Genomic DNA, 17,122 nt, shown 5'->3' with positions numbered 1-17,122 from the left:
AATCCATTACCTTTCTACAATATTTTGTGAGTTTACAGAAAAGCAGCTGTTTCTAGCTATTTATATTTTATGGAAACGTGTGCTTATAGATCACTTAAAAACATGTCTTGTTATGCACTTGAATAACTTCCAGCATAAACTTTAGTTTAGCAAGAGGCAAGTATAAAATTGGTAAGGCTTAGGGCACCCCGCCCCAGAGTGGTGCAGCAGTCTAAGACACTGCATTGCAGTGCTATAGGCATCACTACAGACCTGGGTTCGATCCCTGGCTGTATTACAACCGGCTTTGATCGGGAGAGTCCCATAGGGCGGTGCACAATTGGCCCAGCGTTGTCTGGGTTTGGTCGGGTGGACTTTACTTGGCTCATCGGCCTCTAGTGACTCCTTGTGGCAGGCCGGGCAGCTGCAGGCTGACCTCTAGTCCGTTTCCACCAACACACTGGTGCGGGTGTTAAGCACAGTTTGGAAGCACATGTTTCAGAGGACGCATGACTCGACCTTCACCACGCCCGAGCCCGTTGGGGGAGTTGCACCGATGAGACAAGATCAAAAACAGGGGGGGTGTATTATATATTTTTTTAAGGCTTAAAAGAAGCACCTAAGGGTACGGCCACATTGAGAAGCATGAACACTAATGAAGTCGTAGATGCACATCATTGCCCGTGAAATATCCAACTCCTCATATGTATATATGTTTGAGTTACATATATGCAATGACTTTCATAGGTGTCTCCAATCCAGCAAAGAGATTTGACAATTTCAAAATACAACCACACGTGGATAACGCATTTAAAGTTGATGACAAGTTATTTCCACTGCGGTCCTCTTAAAATGATTTTTTTGTTGTTGAGATTGTACGCCTATGCCTAGTAGGCTACTCTGATTACACATACAGCGTTGCACAGAACAAAAAGCATAAGATCTGCGATCTCAGGCTCCTAAACAGAGTCAGATGGTTATGCTGTTGGCTTGCCAGCTGCTTTCATTGGCCTCTAGCACATGGTGCCTTATTGAAAAACCATTGGCTCCATCCAGAATAAGACAAATCGCAAACATGGCCACACCACAACATTGTAAAACATAAAAGCTGTCTGCGACAGTGACTTTATTTAAAAAAAAATAAGATATAAAGTAGCAGCATCTCATTTCAAAACAAAAATCATACATTTTGGTAAAAACGCAAACGTGAGAAAAGAAGATTGGAGATAAAATCTTAAATACAATCCATATTTCTGCTTCTGATGCAGGATGTTCCACTTGTCCAATTTAGCAGCAGAGCTACTGGTCCCACAAGCAAACCTCAAAATGGCAAGCATTAGCTGCACACACACACCCATCCACTGTTCCATCAATTCAAGTCCACCTTTTTTAGCAGCACTCAGAGCCAGCTCTGGGTTTTTGGCAGGTGGTCCAGCTTGGCATCACTCCAATTAAAAACTGTCACTCACTCAAAGGCAGAGCCATCCAAAAACAGCCATTCACCTTTGCACCAAAACAACTCACGGAAAGAAACATATGCATGCACGTAGAAGAATCATGCGAGCACGTGTGTAATGCCATGGATTTCTCCCAAACCTACAATATCTTGGTCCCGTCTTGAGACTTCCTCAGCCCGTGCCCATACTAACCCAATGGAAATCAAGAGACTGTGCCCTCTGGTTTCTCGCTGCTGGGGGGCGGAGTGAGCACTCCAGACGGTATTGGTGAACTCTGGCTGCGATCTACGTCCACTTGTGGGTAGGAGCACGCCGTCGCCTAAAGAAGAAATCAACAGAGCTCTCAATAGAGGCAGCAATTGCACACAAGAAACAATGCCACACATTGGTATAGGACATTGTACAAACAAATGCCCTCACCATCCAGTCCAGATAGGCAGCATGGGTCTGGATGTTATGCATGTCATCTGCTGGGATTCCTTTGAAGGTCCTCAGGGCTGAGCTGCCCACTTCTCTGATGGACATAGCAAAGGGGACCATCCACCTCACACACTCCTCAAGGTCAGACCACTTCAGAGCTGCACAGATCAAGACAAAAGGGATCTGGTTAGGGCTAAAAAACACCCTCGGCAAGTCCACCAAACCACTATAACTCAGTGGTTGGATTGAAGATGTTGATTGACCTGAACAGCTTCAGAATGAAACACCCTACCTGAGACTTTCTCCACCAGCTCCAGCGAGGAGAAGTGGAACAGGGCAGAGGCAGCCAGCACACCGTAGGAGAACTCCAAACATTTCACATCCAACACACAGAGGTCCAGGAGCTATAGAGAGCACAACACCACATATGTACTTCTACAGAGGCAATGAGCCATTTTAAGGAGAGGAAATGGGAAACCACTGTCTTACAAATCCAACTTGTATAAGGAATAAGTGTCATCTGTGAGAATTCACATGATATTTTGCCTTGATCTTAAGTGCATTTTGTTTTAAAGACACTATGAAATCACATGCAAGTGGCGGGAAACCTCAGTTGTAACCGTACCTCGGCAATCTGCACAAACGTAGTTTGCGGGTACTGTGGGATGAGAACCTCGGACTCTTTCAGGTAGGCAACCTGCATGTAGATGTTTAGCCAAGACACAGGCGTCAGGGGACTCAAACGCCACATCAGCTCCTGAACAAAGGGGGACACAATAGAAACAAGAGCCACATGATGATTTCATGCCACATTGAAGTGCTCCCCAGATCAGATAATAGGACACTCAAAGAAACATGTGTACTATGAAGTCAGCCAAACTACCATTGGGAGAGCATCATTTGGAATATATGTAGTAATTTTTACTAGTAATGGATACATGTTGCTCAACAAGCTTCAGACAACAGTAAGGATTTGTGTGACCCATCCGTAGTGAAAACCACTGGGACGTAAAGCGTTTGAGAGGCATACCTTCATAATGATTAGCTCCATACAAAGGATATCATCCTCAGTGCAGGCACCATCAGTAACATAGGCAAATTGATGCACCTTTGGAGTGTAGATTTCCTGAAAAAGAAGCGGTAGTAAACATGTTAAAAAACTCACGCTGCAATATGCAAAATGGAGAATGAAGAAAACTTAATGCAGGTTGCAGAAGAGGCCTCTTCCTACCTCCATCTTGGCAGCTATAAACAGAGAAGAGATGCCGATGAGTTGTAGTGTACACTTGAAAACATTGGTCTGTGTGGCCATGAACCGATCAAAGTAATCCTGAGCCAGGTAGAAGGTTTCTCTGTGTAGCTTGTACACCTCGCACACCTGAGAGAGAGAGAGAAAACAAGGTTGAGAATACAATGCCAAGGCAATAGAGTAGCTAAGGAAGATTTCCCCATGTAAGAGCATTGATCATGGTTCTCTATACCATAGGTTTGAAACAATCCAACCTAGAGCAATGCTGAGTCAGAGGAGTTGGGTTAAATGCTGAAGACATTTTGGTTGAATGCATTCAGTTGTGCAGCAGACTGCTTCCCCTTGGAATCTGTTAGAGCTCAGCAAACACTCGTCACCTGACAGCCATTTGTCAATTAGGTTAGGCTAATATTGTAAACAGACTAACTACAGTTAACTGGGGCCATACATCTACTGTTAAAACTAATCCACTCACCACCTTAAGATAAACATGGATGACACTGATCAAGTAACATGAGGGATTTGATCAAAGTAGCAGATACTGTGGGAAACGAATTTAGTCTAGGAGTTTGATACAGAGGGAGGTACAAACCTCCATTAGCCAGTCGAGAAGAATAGCCCTCATCTTGGGTTGGAGGTGTGGGTGTTTCTTCATGACGTGGATGTCTCGAGAATACATCTCGTCTTTCTTCAACAGGTTGTTCCATACGTCGTCTCTGCTCGCCCAGCTACAGAGAAACATCCAGAGGGTTGGCGTCTAGTTCATTTGTATTTATCAAATCAATGGGATAAACAAAGAATCCCACAACTAGAGAGTCAGAGTGCAAACAGAACGTTAAGATGAAACAGTATACTGGTACACATAATATGAGCGGCAAGGAGGGATGTATAGCCGTTGTTATAACAGCAGATTACACTCTTAGACGATAGGGGTAAGGACTACATTGTGAATGTTACATTCAAATGAAACAGATGAACACATTTGTCATCATAATGCTTGGCCTTAGACAGCACAAGTGCAGAGCTCAAGGTATGAGTTCAAGTAATCTCCCAATGAAAATCATACATCAAATGTGGCAAGTAAACCCTCCTGTTACTTAGCAGCGTTGCTGCATCTTGCCCACGTTGTCCCAGATACCAGAAGTGACTCACCATAGCACAGGAAGAGGGGAAGACCTGGTGGGGGTGACAAATATGTTTTTGAAGGTGTACAGAGTAGAAAACCCAGTGGCATTCAAGGCAACTGGTGGATCGACTTCATTGTCAGGCGTGGGGATCCGCCTGCACGGGATCGTGTGAACCGACTCAGGATTCGAGCACACCTGCACAGGAGAGGGATGGGGGGAGGATAAGAAAGTTCACCGACTGATAAAAATAAACAGCATGAAGAGGATTCTGAGGCAGTGCCACCAATAGACAAACACAATTGTGTCACTTATTGAACAGTCCTGATTAACCTGTAGGTCACTGCCTGGTGCGTGTTAGCTAAATCCAACAAATGCACGGTCTGCAAGGGAATGCCATGTATTAGTAAAATGCATGTAGTTACCAGAGTTCCACACTGTTTCTTTTCCGTCATCTCTGCCACCTCATCTGGGTCTTGCAAATACTGAGGATGCAATAAGGAGAATGTTCATTATAATAAACCATTTAAAGACAACCATCGTGTTAGAAGCAAAACGCTGGTCGCAAGAACGTACAACCGCAACGTCCGATTTTCTTTTCTTGGATCTCACTGAAGTGTCCTTGGGCATCTCATGATCAATTGTCCTGGATTCCACATTTTCCCTGAAATTACACAGTAAATATCGAGTTGTGATATGCGTCCTACTGAAATGGTAAGAAACGTTAGTTATTGCTAGCTAACTAGCTAAGCTGCGGCTAGTTAGCAAGCCAGCTACCTAACGTGACAACTTTTCCCGTCACCTAGCTAGCGACATGGACTGACAAGACTAGGTCAAACTGCAAAACTGAAACTTACCCTTTGCTTGGCATTATATCCCACGTGTATCCCTCCAATTGAGAGAGCCTGGAAACATGAAATATATGCATTTTATTTGTTTAGCTAATAACCACAACCAACCCCCCACGTAAGTCCCACAAAGCCAACTCGTCAAAAGATCTGGGCGCGGGCAAATGGAAGGACAATGTTAAAGGACGACAAACAATATGAAATACTACAACAATTGTCACAAAACCACGCATACAGTGACACCAGATTCTACACTATCACTCAAACCTAGCAGTTTGACATACAGTCGACGGAAACTAGTTCATTTCTTCTAAATTAGAGAGAAGTTGGCCAGAAAATGGCCGAGCCATCAAGTATGCCATTTTCCATTCACCCGCTCTAATAAGAGTTCTCACAGAAAACTAGCCAGACAGACAATGTTGTCCATCGCCTTTCAAATTCATAATAGTTACAATCTCCTCACTAACACGTCAATTTCGAATCACGTTGAGGGAGTTTGATTGAAAAGTTGCAAGACTGCTAGGTAACAAGAGATGTTTCCAATTTTAGCCAGCTTACCTAAAAATATTCCCTCGCGAAGAATTCCACACTTGGTTGAAAGGATCAGAGAAAATATGGCTAAAGTTACTAGCTAGTTATTCGATTCGTGGCCTCTGTCACCAAAAAAATTGAGCTGTGAGTTTTGCTAGCTACTTGTTCTTCGCTGGCGCAGTGAGTTTTGCGCCTTGGCTTATAAAGTGCTTGCAGTCTACATATCATAAGGGGCGGTCCGAGCGGGTGATTTAAACACTTGGCGCTGTTCAGTAATCCTTTGCAGTTACATTTCAACGAACATTATTATTATTAGTCATTAATTGTTCAGACGTGAAGAGTCAAATCATCTGAACTATTATGTGGTGTGAGAAATGTACAGTATAATGGTGTTCCAGATATTGCATTTTGCCGGCAAAAGGGAGGCGTGGCTGGTGCGGCGACAGCTCCGGGGGCGGTGCTTAGAATCCGGAAGCACAAAGTACCGCGTGGCTAGGGAAGACGGATGTAAACAAAGACTGTGTCCCTCTCAAAAACCTGCAAATCCGGACGTTATGCCGATTTTGACAGACATATTTTAAAATGTTTCTCCATCAAGCCGACATCGTGGACTTTCACTGTCCATAATTCCAGAGGTATGTCATTATTTTTTTAAAATCAAAATAATGCCGCGCAATTTGTTCAACGAGAATGGTGATGGCGCGCGGCTCTGAGCTAGTGCATTAGCTACGTTTAGTGGCTTCCTCCTCGTCTCCTTCCTCTTGTCTACACAAATTATTTGTTGGAGAAAAAAAAACAGTGCAGGTTTAGGCACCATCATATGCTTTCATATATAATTCATATATTTACGTTTTCTTATCAGAAGATAAAGGAAATGTAGACAAGGAAGAGGCAAATATGCAACCTATGTGACTTGTCTCAGTCATAACTGTTAAAATGGTGTTTTAATATACGCCATATGCGCCACACGAAAAAAACACTGGATTGGGTGACCATCACTCAGAGATCTTGAAACCTGTATTAACGTACACTTTGACCAGGCACGTGATCAAGCTAGCAGCTGCACGGGAACAAGTCTCATTTTAAAGCCACCGTTACCTCCACATTGCAACTGGTTTGAAACAACAGCAAAAATGAAGTTTCTGAAACTCTTTGGACGTGCTAAATCTGTGGTTATTGGAATGATTCATGTTCAAGCCTTGCCAGGTAAAGATTATTGGGACGCATATGTCGTTTTTTACTCTCTTTTTGTTTTTAACTTGGATTTTATGTTCTTCAGGCACACCTTTAGGAAGCATGGCCATTCCTCAAATTATTGAGGAGGCATGCCATGAGGCAGAAATCTATCACAATGCGGGAATTGTAAGTATAAGCAAAAACACAAGAACTCCTTACTTTATTCATCCTCAAGGGTGACTGGAAATGAATTGTTTGTTGTCTGTTGATCTGTTGAACAGGATGGGCTGATCATTGAGAACATGCATGACATTCCATACACATTCTCAGTTGGACCAGAGGTGTGTGCCTCTATGACCGCGGTGTGTGCAGCGGTGAGGGGGATCTGTCCGTCTCTGCCTCTTGGAGTTCAGATCCTGTCTGCAGCAAACAGCTCAGCTGTTGCTGTTGCACTGGCTTCAGGTTGATATAGCTGGCTTTGCTTATTACTGATTAATACATGCATGCAAGAGTGCTTCAGGCTAGCCTGGAATTTTAGTTTAATAGAAAGATCCGTATTAAGAGGTTGGGAAAAGCAAATGTTTAGCTACTTATTCCATTGTTGTCTTTTTTCAAGGTATGGATTTTATCAGGGCAGAGGGATATGTCTTCTCACATGTTGCTGATGAAGGCCTTTTGAATGGATGTGCCGGAGACCTTTTGCGATACCGCAAGCAAATACAGGCTGAACATGTGCAGATTTTCACTGATATAAAAAAGAAGCACAGGTGAGCAATCGTTCAAAAACACTCCAGTCAGACAACCCCACTGGCTAGCCTAGATGTCCCGATATGGTATTTCAGAAGGTTTTTCAGCATGCAGGTAATGCGGCTAATATTATCCATAAACGGTACTGCAAGGAGATGAAAGTAACATTTCTGACTGTTGTAGTAAGTGTAATTGGATGTTTTCAGATTTGTGGGTATGTGTTTGTGTTCCTAGCTCCCATGCCCTGACTTCAGATGTGAGCATAGTGGAGACGGCCAGAGCAGCTGAGTTTTTCCTCTCTGACGGGCTCATCATCACTGGAACAGCCACAGGGGTTCAGGCAGATCCAGTGGAGCTCAGAGGTGTGTCCTGTCTCTGAATTCTCTGGCACATACAGACCTGTATGACACATATGGACATGTATGGTATGACACACAAACATACTGTCACATACAGTAATAGAAAAAGACTCCCCAACTCGTTTAAATGAATTCCTAAGAAACAAATAATGCATAGGTGTAATCACTATTTTACCATTTAGATCAAAGGGCAGCCAACACTCAGCACTTACATTATATATCTGAGGCATAATGCTCGGTGTATCATTTTAGAAATGCCCAGCGTGTACCTTAGTATAAATATGGTTTACTTTCCTCTCCCTTTTCATTTTCTCTCAAACACTCTTGTAGTCTTGGTTAAATCTCATACATTCTCATAAACCATAACACATTCCCTAACAAAAGTATGTTATGTCACTTCACTCAATTTCATACCACTCCCACTGCATACCAGCCTATTGCATACTTCCTACATTTGCAAAGGCAGATAGTTTCTGGCGTTAGTTTTTCATGTAGCCCAGAGGTTAAGCTGCCCTAAAGGCCATGGAGCCTCTGAGCCTCGCTGCTGGCCTTATAAAGAGCAGCCTCGTCTGGGGAGAGGTTGGCAGCTTCATAGTCTCCCGAGTTTGGATCGTGCTGACCATGGGCACACAGCCCGGTCCTGCCCTTGCCTGCCACAGCCCTGCTTAGCGAATATAGACACCAACATCGTCTGCTATTTTTAAGCACAGCCTACAGATGGCTGACTTACACAGAAGGCTGTAAACACAGGCAGGCTCAGGCCAGACTGCTACACAACCCTGCTGCCTAGTTTGGAGGTGCTCCTACAGTCTCCCAGTACGATTCCATTGGGCTGGCTCTGTTGTCAGATGGGTAAATGGAGCTGCCAGAGTCTGGATTTATCTCTTTCTTCGTGTGTTTTTCTCATATCATCTCTGAACCTACTTTCACCATTTACTTATCAGAGATTATGCATGACACTTGCAATGCATTCCTAAATCCAACCATTTAGGAATTTGTTTCATATAAGCTCACGCACAGCTTTCCAATATAATGAACTCCGTAAACATAATGTAGCATCTCAAAATATTTACTCAACAAACCTTTCTTTTCTATTTGCAGATGTTGCAGGGTCAGTAAGACTCCCAGTTCTTATTGGCTCAGGAGTGACCCATGACAACGTGGAACACTACCTTGATGCTAGTGCAATGATAATTGGCTCTCATTTCAAGAGGGGAGGAGTTTGGGCAAATGCTGTTGATCCAGAAAGCGTTAAGAAGTTCATGGGGAAGGTGCATTTGCTTCGGAAATGAAATCCACCAATTCGCTGCTAAAATAATTTAATGCAGAACAATTACATTTGGTGGTAATAATACATGTAATTACCCAAGTTATTTCTTGTGCTATTTAATAAAACACAAATAATACCTAAACAAAACAGATTTATCTAACATCTTTTAACATTTAAATATACACCAAAATACCAAATAAATCTGAGTATATTTACAAACCGGGCTTGTAGCAGTACAGCAAACATAAGAACACACTGGGAATAAATGTATAAAAACAAATCGAATCACTAAGTACAAAACATACATTAGTAACAGTGGTTCATCATTATTTGGTAATCCTTACATACATTGTATTTGTTATTAAAAAATATAGCGAAAGAGGTCCAATTAGTCAAGAGTGGTGTTTTGTGTCGTCACATATCATATACAAAATAGCTTTTCATAGTTATGAAACATATCAACTTTCCTTAAAGCAATATACCCACAACGTATCTAAATCTAAGGCACGCAAAGTAATACAAAAAAAGTATTCTATATACAATAGAATTAATATTTGCAAGTGCTAAAACCTTTTGCATTTTATACACTACATAAAAGTTTTCATCAGAACCATAAGACTTAACATTAACAAGCCAGTTATAATATTTTTCACATGCACACACATCTACTCAAGGCTATTTCACTCTCAAACTGGGCTCAGCATGTTAAAAACATACTCTGCAAAGGGGGTTCCCTTGATCAGGGTAAAGAGATTCACAAGGTCATAGGTCTAAGGTCTGTGGGTTCAGACAGTGGCGTGGTTACTCAGTAGACACTCAGTAGTTGTACAGACGCTGGCAGGGTTGTTTGAAGTGACCAAAGCGTCTATCAGAGGGGGAGAATCGCACCTTGGCAAGGTTCTGTCTCTGGAGAGCACTCCTGGTCAGCTTCTTGCACTCCACGTGAGTCCTGGCTCGCTGTATGGCAAGCAGTTGGACATTGCATGGAAGCGGGCTGCCCCAGGCAGCTAACCTCCAGGACACATGCTGTTTGACTGGCACAGGCCTGCAGGGGGGAGGAAGGACAGAATAACTGTAAAATGTGACACGCCTTTCTCTAGGATAATGGTTGTGTTATCACACTGACTAAAGTAGATGTATCCTCTGGATGAAAACTGACCTGGGAGAAGCATCCTCTTCATCTGAGTCTTCCTCATCGCTGGGCTGGTGTCTGATCTGGTATACAGACATACCGGGATGCTCAATCAGCAGGTTCTCCAAAGGGTCTTCCTCAGGGGGGTTCAGGGAGTTGTTCTCTGGAAACATCAGACCACAAATTTAGACCATTAGTAGATCTAATGGTCTAATAGTGACCATTAGATCTACTATCCAAATAACTGCAATACTACCATTTACAAAACAAGTAACTCCAGACAACAATGCCCATACCAGTTTAACAACTAACTTGTGATTTCAACTTTCAATGAACAAAATGATCGGCTTACCTTGAATGTTGATAACGACCCATCCTCCCTCCTCAAACTCAATGAGCTCCTCATAGGTTTCATTGTCATCTGTGGGAAAATCGTCATCTGTGCTACCAAGGAAATGGGCAAATATCTTTCCAATCATTGTGTATATATTTTGCCTCCCTTGGCCCTCTTATTGCAGTCTGCAAAGAAAATTAGTTAACATAGTGTTATATAGTATGTTGGCCCCATAAGGAAAAAAATTGCAAACCGGATACAATTACTGCTAAACTGGTAAAATTGCAAAACTGATCACAGTAAAACATTGCATCAAATGCAAGAAAACAGCACAACCTGAAAAGGTATTTGTAGTTTAATATCCACATTGACAGAAGATAGATCTGAAATGATTTCCGTAAAGCAGACTCTGAATAGCACCTTACATTATGACCTTTAGTTTTTAACATTGTGTCCTGGGTTAATGACCCTGCCAGCACAGCAGAATCAGGAACAGCATGCCCCTTGGAAGCTATTTGCAGACTGAAGGTCATGGCATCCTTTCTGACCAGCAACTCATTTCAAGCCTGTATCTGAATCTTAAGATATGTTATGAATAAACTAATGTGGTGAATATGAAGCAAATCGGCCAAACTATGGTGAAAAGGGTTTGTAAAAAAAAAAATATATATATATATATATATATATATATATATATATATATATATGTGTGTATACATTTTAGTGTATATAATTGTATTTTGACATTTCTGGTCAAATAGGCCTATTAAAAATTGAATCAGGTATTAACAGTATTGGTATGTATGTCTTTCAGGCTTAAAGCGTCATAGTCTAGACAGAATACCACAACATCCACTTTTAGACCTTGGGCTGTCCAGACAGCCACGGTCTTTGAATGCCTTGGTGTACTTGTAAACCTATACTGTCAATATACAGCTACACCCCAGCCTGCCAGCAAGGGAAGATCCAATAGTGCCCAGACAGAATTAGCTCATAAGGTGCAAAATGCATAGATTACATATACACGTGCATATCTTTTCTGGTGTGCCATCAAAAAGTCCATAAATTGGAAGTTTAAAGACATGTAAGACCCTTACATTAGCCCTATGCAATATATAATAAATGTGTGATATAAACAATTAAATCATTAAAAAACATAGGAGGGTCGTTTGGGTGAACTTGATATGGCATTAATTGGGTTTAAACTTCAATAAATAAGTTAATAATTAACAACTGCATTTATGTAACTCACTGACAATCAAACAAATAACCCAACCTACATTCAAAATGACACATGACATGGTTACAATTACATGGTAGTCTACAAAACCAAAAAGTTGGCCTAATAGGACACTTTTGGGATGTAGAAATCAATAAAAAACATGCAATGGATAGATAAGTAGGCTAAAGAAAAGTGTCTATGCTACACATGAACGGATGCTAAGGACACAACCTCTCGCACAATGTTGAAGGCTACAATGTATTTTTTTCTTACCTCACAAATGAATATTTAACAGGTGGTGGCCGACGGTTGGCTTGACACTATAACTGATCTGTAATTGTTTTGATACAGACTTGCTTATGAACACCAACTCTTTTGCTTTAGTCGGTGGTGAACGTAAACAAAAATCCCAACTCGAAGGCGGGGCTTCAGAAGGTTACGCACACCTAACTAGCTGTCAAGTGAATAAATGTGTCCTTACTTGAAACATACTTAATTAAATACCTGGTTTCAACCGACGTCCAATCGTTCTAATAGTCTAGGCGTGTAGTCTATAACAACAAGGCAAAATACATTAGAGTGGAAGATTATTATTTTAAAAAATTGTACAACGGTTTGCATTTCACAACAGTGGTCGACTTCGTTTTGCATGGCCCGGTGGCCCGTGTGAGCGGAGTTTGTTATTTTTAGATAATTCTATTGATTCTTAAGAGAAATCTCCACCCACCCCGGGCACCGGGCCCTGCAAAACCCCACCATTGTTATGAAAAGGGGGGAGTTGTATCAATTACTTTTCGTGAAACATTGTTGCAAATATTTGCAGAGTAAATGACAATTATGCCAGGTTGCCCCACTGAGATCTATTTATTAGGCTATGTTTGTTTTATTGTGCATCTAAAAACAACCGCGAATCGTTTTAACAGGATGTGGGCTTGTCCTAAACAAATGTCCCGTCATTCACCGCGGTCATCGTTTTTACAAACACTCATTATACACAAACATTAACACATCATCGAAGTGCGAGATCTGACGGTAAGGATTCGACATCAATGTGTACTTTAGACTATTTTCTTGTAGGCCAACTTCAGAGTCCGTCCTGTGTGACGGGGACAACTATGTCGTTATGTAAAGGTGATTGCCACACTTTTAATGGAGAGAGAATGCTGATGGCCACATGATGACACACTAACACTAACTTCTATTTTTCGATGTCGTCTTACGCCATTATAAAAGGCCTACATATCGGAAGGGAAGTATAATTATTATTAGCTGCGGTCGTTATTATTGTGGTTATAACATAAATCAGAGGGAAGCATTTCGAATCTCGTGTGAGAAGTTTTTGACTCATGACAATGTATCTTCAGTTATTTCCCGTGTCTTTGTAGGCTAAATATGATAACTTAATTGATTACAATAATATAGTTTACTGGTTTTGTCAACATTTGGAGTAAAAAAGGCCTATAAGATTCATTTGAACAATAGTTTATTTTACTTTTGGTAGCGGCTACTCTCAGCAGTGTAATGCAGTTCATTACCAGAAGATGGCTTACTCCTCCTAGTCTTCAGGATATCTGACAGAAGTCAAGTCATACATCTCTTCTAGTATTAAATTGGTAGTGGCTATTTGTACTTGCAATGTATACTAGAGATTGATGAGTTGGCTTGGTTGCAAATTGATCTTCAGTGTGTCTCTTATCATCACACCAGGGAGAGCAGCTACAATGGCTCCACGTATGGATGATGTCATGCAACTATGCTGTGACCTGTCTGCAAATCAGCAGATAAAAGCAGCAGTGAAGAATTCTGGGAAAGGATCAGCAGTGGCAGGAGGGACTGCATTTTTAGGGGGTCTTCTAGGTGGTCCCCTAGGGATTGCTGTTGGTAAGGATCCTATCAATTTAGTAAGCATAATTATGATCATCTGCTTTTCCCTACTTCAACCACAAGGTGGAGCCATATCCTTTCTCAAACCTATTGTATTGAGTGCAGCTATGAGATTTTCAGTGTATATGTGGTAGGCCTATAAAGTATGGCGTTAGGGTAGAAGATTTCTCAGCCAATGTTGTCTTATAAGTGGGGAGGTCTATTTTGATAAATATGGGTGTTTATTTCTATTTGTATTTATTATGGATCCCCATTAGCCAAGGCAGCAGCTGCTTTTCCTGCGGTCGAGCAAAATTAAGACCATTATACATTTTAAAAACATTACAATGCATTCATAACAGATTTCACAACATATTATGTGTGTGCCCCCAGGCCTCTACTCTACTACCACATATCTACAACACAAAATCCATGTGTACATCTGTGTATAGTGCGTATGTTATCGTGTGTTTGTATGCCTGTGTCTATGTTTGTGTTGCTTCACAGTCCCGCGGTTCCATAAAAGTGTATTTTTATCTGTTTTATTTTATCTAATTTTACTGCTGGCTTGAGTTACTTGATGTGGAATAGAGTTATTATCCTCAGTAATTTTGCATCCAAGTTGTCAGACCCCAGTGGCTTGTCATCGTTGATAGATGACAGTCATTTATTCAACTCTTCCAAACTCACTTTACGGAATTCAGAATTACAATGTTTGTTTTTCATAATTTGGTCAGATATACTTGGATGTGTGGTGTCAGTGTTTTTTGCTGGTATGTCATGCCTAAGTTTGCTAATATTGCCAATGAAAAAATATTAAAGTAGATGGCAATATCAGTTGGTTTTTTGATGAATGAGCCATCTGATTCAATGAATGATGGAGCGGAGTTTGCCTTTTTGCCCAAAATTTCATTGAAGGTGCTCCAAAGCTTTTTAATATCATTCTTTGTCATTTATCTTTGTTTCATAGTATAGTTTCTTCTTTGTTTTATTCAGTTTAGTCATGATTTCTCAATTTGCAGTACATTTGCCAATTGCTTATACAGCCAGACCTATTTGCCATCTCTTTTGCCTCTTCTCCCTCAACCATACAATTTTTCAATTCCTCATCAATCCACATGTATTAGTAACTAAGATAAGCAATTTCATAAATGTGTCAAGTGCAGCGTCTGGTTGCTCGTCATTACACACCGCGTACCAATCAAGAACATAGGAATCACTGCAAAACTTATTGTATCACCTCTTATACACAATATTATGCCCAGCGTTTGGAACTTTGGTTTTCCTAGATATGGATACTATATTGTGATCACTACATCCAATGTATTTGGATACTGCTTTGAAACAAATTTCTGCAGCATTAGTAAAGAAATGATTAATACACGTTGATGATTTAATTCCTGTACTGTTTGTAACTACCCTGGTAGGTTGATTGATAACCTGCACCAAGTTGCAGGCACTAGTTAGTTTTTGAGCTTTCTCTTGAGTGGGCAACCCGATGAAAGCCAGTCAATATTTAAATCACCCAGAAAGTATACCTCTCTATTGATATCACATACAGTATCAAGCATTTCACAAATGTTATCCAGATACTGACTGTTAGCACTTGGTGGTCTATAGCAGCTTCCCACCAGAATGGACTTTAGGTAAGGCAGATTAACCTGTAGCCATGTTACTGTAACAGCTTTATAGGAATGTGGTTCTGAACATACCTCCACTGTTGGCATTTCTGTCTTTTCTGTAGATCTTATAACCATGAGTGTTTTAAATCTGTGAGCTCTTCTCCCCTCTTGATCTTCTGACACAGATCTTGTTTGTGTTGCTCTTTAGGTGGTGCAGTAGGTGGCCTGTTGGGATGGTGGATGACCAGTGGACAGTTCAGACCTCTCCCTCAGATCATCATGGAGCTGCCTCCCCACCAGCAGCAGAGGCTCTATGCTGATATCATGGCCGTTTTGGGCTCACTGGACTGGACAGACCTGGCCCAGCTGACCGCCCTGGTCATGGGGAATGCTACTCTCCAGCAGCAGGTCACTGCTACTCTACTTCGTTATATCACAAAGGAACTGAGAGCAGAGGTGAGATACGGGGACTGATCTACACAGGCTGAATATCCGGAGGAACTCCTTAGAACACACATTTGTACTCAAATTCAACTCGAGCTTATTTCCTGAGACTGAAATAAGCTTTTATACTGTAGGTTCACTGAAAGAGGCCTTATGAGAGTTACATTGAGACTCATGTCAGACATGTCATGTTACCTAATATCTGATCATGTCCATTTAATATCCTTTGATAAAGCACTTTTTTTTTTACGTCATTTTCATTATCTCCAGCACAACACCAGTGTCTACATATGTGAAAACGGCACATTCCTACGTTTTGTAGAAACAAATATAAAGTTAAAAGTTGCAATGACATCATCAAAAGTAAAACATATTTAAAAACAGTGATTTTTCGGGCGCTAGGATATTCACAGTGATGTGAGGAGCAAGAAAATACCCTCCCTCTGGCTAGAAACTTGTTGAAAACCACTGTTTTGAAAATCACTGTTTTGTTACTTTTAATGCTGCCATGTGATGTTACAGAGAAGCATTTATTTAGCACCTTATCTTTTTAACCACAGATCAAAGAAACGCGCTGTTTTCACGTACTGTATGTCGACACTGTTATGGTTTTGGAGATAATGAATATGAGGTGGAAAAGTGGCGGAATTGCACTTTAATGTACACTTGTTTTGTTTTAGATGAGAAATTGTTATCTCTGAATGTAGCGGTATGATTGAAACTTATCTTATGAGAACAGTCCAGCAATTAACCAGAAAGGCGTACTTTATTTATATTGTAGTGCATAATTTGTTGCCGATATTTTGCACTGAAATGTACACATTGAATATTGTTGGTCATTTATAATTTACATTATTTGCAACAAATGCAAAACTAGACTCCTCTTGTAAGTGTGCCTAGGATCTCAAGTGATTCATGCAATGTGAATATTGTAAGAGATGAGTACTTCTGAGAAACTGGTCTTGGTACTTCTGGCACATAATGGTGAGTAGTCCCACCTAGTCCTAGAATTAACTAATTGGGAAAATCTTGTCGTGCTCTGTACTAAAGTGTTTATATGAAAATCATGATAAATGAAATAAAGGACAAAGGTGACTTGTATGATCACCACAAGCTTTTAGTAGGACATCATTAAGCCAGAAAACATGTTATTTCAGTGAATCAACTGACAGTTCCGTGAGGGGAATTCAACCACTTAACACATTCTTTGTAAGAGAAGGAAGACAATGCTACGCAATGTAATCTCTCCTGGACAGATGCATGCACGTAACATAGAATGGTATCTCATCTGACGCAATTTCGCAACATTTTTTTGGTTCTGGGTTTCCAAGATTATACGCAATGT

General features: G+C 41.0%; 4 protein-coding genes across 8 annotated transcripts; 2 read left to right on the top strand and 2 right to left on the bottom strand.

The window, feature by feature from the left end:
• Window positions 1-1,071: 1,071 nt before the first annotated feature.
• LOC115202935 (G1/S-specific cyclin-E1) lies at window positions 1,072-5,809 on the bottom strand. Its single transcript, XM_029767115.1, has 12 exons — window positions 5,636-5,809; window positions 5,087-5,134; window positions 4,806-4,893; window positions 4,655-4,714; window positions 4,258-4,427; window positions 3,698-3,833; window positions 3,088-3,234; window positions 2,887-2,982; window positions 2,482-2,613; window positions 2,149-2,260; window positions 1,857-2,014; window positions 1,072-1,755 (listed from the first exon to the last, which is right to left on the bottom strand). The coding sequence occupies exons 2-12, from the start codon at window positions 5,098-5,100 to the stop codon at window positions 1,639-1,641; spliced, it is 1,230 nt and encodes a 409-aa protein (XP_029622975.1). The 5' UTR covers window positions 5,101-5,134; window positions 5,636-5,809; the 3' UTR covers window positions 1,072-1,638.
• A 272-nt stretch (window positions 5,810-6,081) lies between these two features.
• zgc:162297 (uncharacterized protein F13E9.13, mitochondrial) lies at window positions 6,082-9,298 on the top strand. 2 transcript variants are annotated; one of them, XM_029767107.1, is made up of 7 exons: window positions 6,086-6,243; window positions 6,649-6,814; window positions 6,888-6,970; window positions 7,066-7,246; window positions 7,401-7,551; window positions 7,766-7,893; window positions 8,992-9,298. In XM_029767107.1, exons 2-7 carry the CDS (start codon window positions 6,742-6,744, stop codon window positions 9,180-9,182), a joined length of 807 nt encoding a protein of 268 aa, XP_029622967.1. In that variant the 5' UTR covers window positions 6,086-6,243; window positions 6,649-6,741; the 3' UTR covers window positions 9,183-9,298. The 2 variants fall into 2 exon arrangements, with proteins under 2 accessions (XP_029622968.1, XP_029622967.1); XM_029767108.1 differs by lacking the exon at window positions 6,649-6,814 and having other exon boundaries at window positions 6,082-6,243.
• Window positions 9,196-12,325, bottom strand: LOC115202934 (tumor protein p53-inducible nuclear protein 2). 2 transcript variants are annotated; one of them, XM_029767112.1, is made up of 4 exons: window positions 12,122-12,325; window positions 10,645-10,811; window positions 10,320-10,455; window positions 9,196-10,205 (listed from the first exon to the last, which is right to left on the bottom strand). In XM_029767112.1, exons 2-4 carry the CDS (start codon window positions 10,769-10,771, stop codon window positions 9,977-9,979), a joined length of 492 nt encoding a protein of 163 aa, XP_029622972.1. In that variant the 5' UTR covers window positions 10,772-10,811; window positions 12,122-12,325; the 3' UTR covers window positions 9,196-9,976. The 2 variants fall into 2 exon arrangements, with proteins under 2 accessions (XP_029622972.1, XP_029622974.1); XM_029767114.1 differs by lacking the exon at window positions 12,122-12,325 and adding an exon at window positions 10,963-11,249.
• Window positions 12,326-12,709: 384 nt separating this feature from the next.
• LOC115202933 (protein C19orf12 homolog) lies at window positions 12,710-16,890 on the top strand. 3 transcript variants are annotated; one of them, XM_029767110.1, is made up of 3 exons: window positions 12,710-12,880; window positions 13,556-13,729; window positions 15,542-16,890. In XM_029767110.1, exons 2-3 carry the CDS (start codon window positions 13,570-13,572, stop codon window positions 15,805-15,807), a joined length of 426 nt encoding a protein of 141 aa, XP_029622970.1. In that variant the 5' UTR covers window positions 12,710-12,880; window positions 13,556-13,569; the 3' UTR covers window positions 15,808-16,890. The 3 variants fall into 3 exon arrangements, with proteins under 3 accessions (XP_029622970.1, XP_029622969.1, XP_029622971.1); XM_029767109.1 differs by lacking the exon at window positions 12,710-12,880 and adding an exon at window positions 12,907-12,979; XM_029767111.1 differs by lacking the exon at window positions 12,710-12,880 and having other exon boundaries at window positions 13,651-13,749.
• The last annotated feature ends 232 nt before the right edge of the window (window positions 16,891-17,122 follow it).

The sequence above is a fragment of the Salmo trutta genome, chromosome 12 (genome assembly GCF_901001165.1).
Source record: "Salmo trutta chromosome 12, fSalTru1.1, whole genome shotgun sequence".
In the NCBI taxonomy this organism is placed as follows: Eukaryota; Metazoa; Chordata; class Actinopteri; order Salmoniformes; family Salmonidae; genus Salmo; species Salmo trutta.
This window is presented reverse-complemented; position numbering and strand designations above follow the sequence as displayed.

Coding starts and splice junctions, on each gene's coding strand:
- LOC115202934 (XM_029767112.1), bottom strand. CDS start 10,771: ATGATTGGAAAGATATTTGCCCATTTCCTTGGTAGCACAGATGACGAT. Junction 10,456..10,644: donor GGTCGTTATCAACATTCAAG/GTAAGCCGATCA, acceptor TGATGTTTCCAG/AGAACAACTCCCTGAACCCC. Junction 10,206..10,319: donor GAAGAGGATGCTTCTCCCAG/GTCAGTTTTCAT, acceptor TCCCCCCTGCAG/GCCTGTGCCAGTCAAACAGC.
- LOC115202935 (XM_029767115.1), bottom strand. Junction 3,834..4,257: donor TCCCCTCTTCCTGTGCTATG/GTGAGTCACTTC, acceptor GTTTCTCTGTAG/CTGGGCGAGCAGAGACGACG. Junction 3,235..3,697: donor TTCTCGACTGGCTAATGGAG/GTTTGTACCTCC, acceptor TCTCTCTCTCAG/GTGTGCGAGGTGTACAAGCT.
- LOC115202933 (XM_029767109.1), top strand. Junction 13,730..15,541: donor TCCCCTAGGGATTGCTGTTG/GTAAGGATCCTA, acceptor GTTGCTCTTTAG/GTGGTGCAGTAGGTGGCCTG.
- zgc:162297 (XM_029767107.1), top strand. CDS start 6,742: ATGAAGTTTCTGAAACTCTTTGGACGTGCTAAATCTGTGGTTATTGGA. Junction 6,815..6,887: donor TCATGTTCAAGCCTTGCCAG/GTAAAGATTATT, acceptor TATGTTCTTCAG/GCACACCTTTAGGAAGCATG. Junction 7,894..8,991: donor AGATCCAGTGGAGCTCAGAG/GTGTGTCCTGTC, acceptor TTCTATTTGCAG/ATGTTGCAGGGTCAGTAAGA.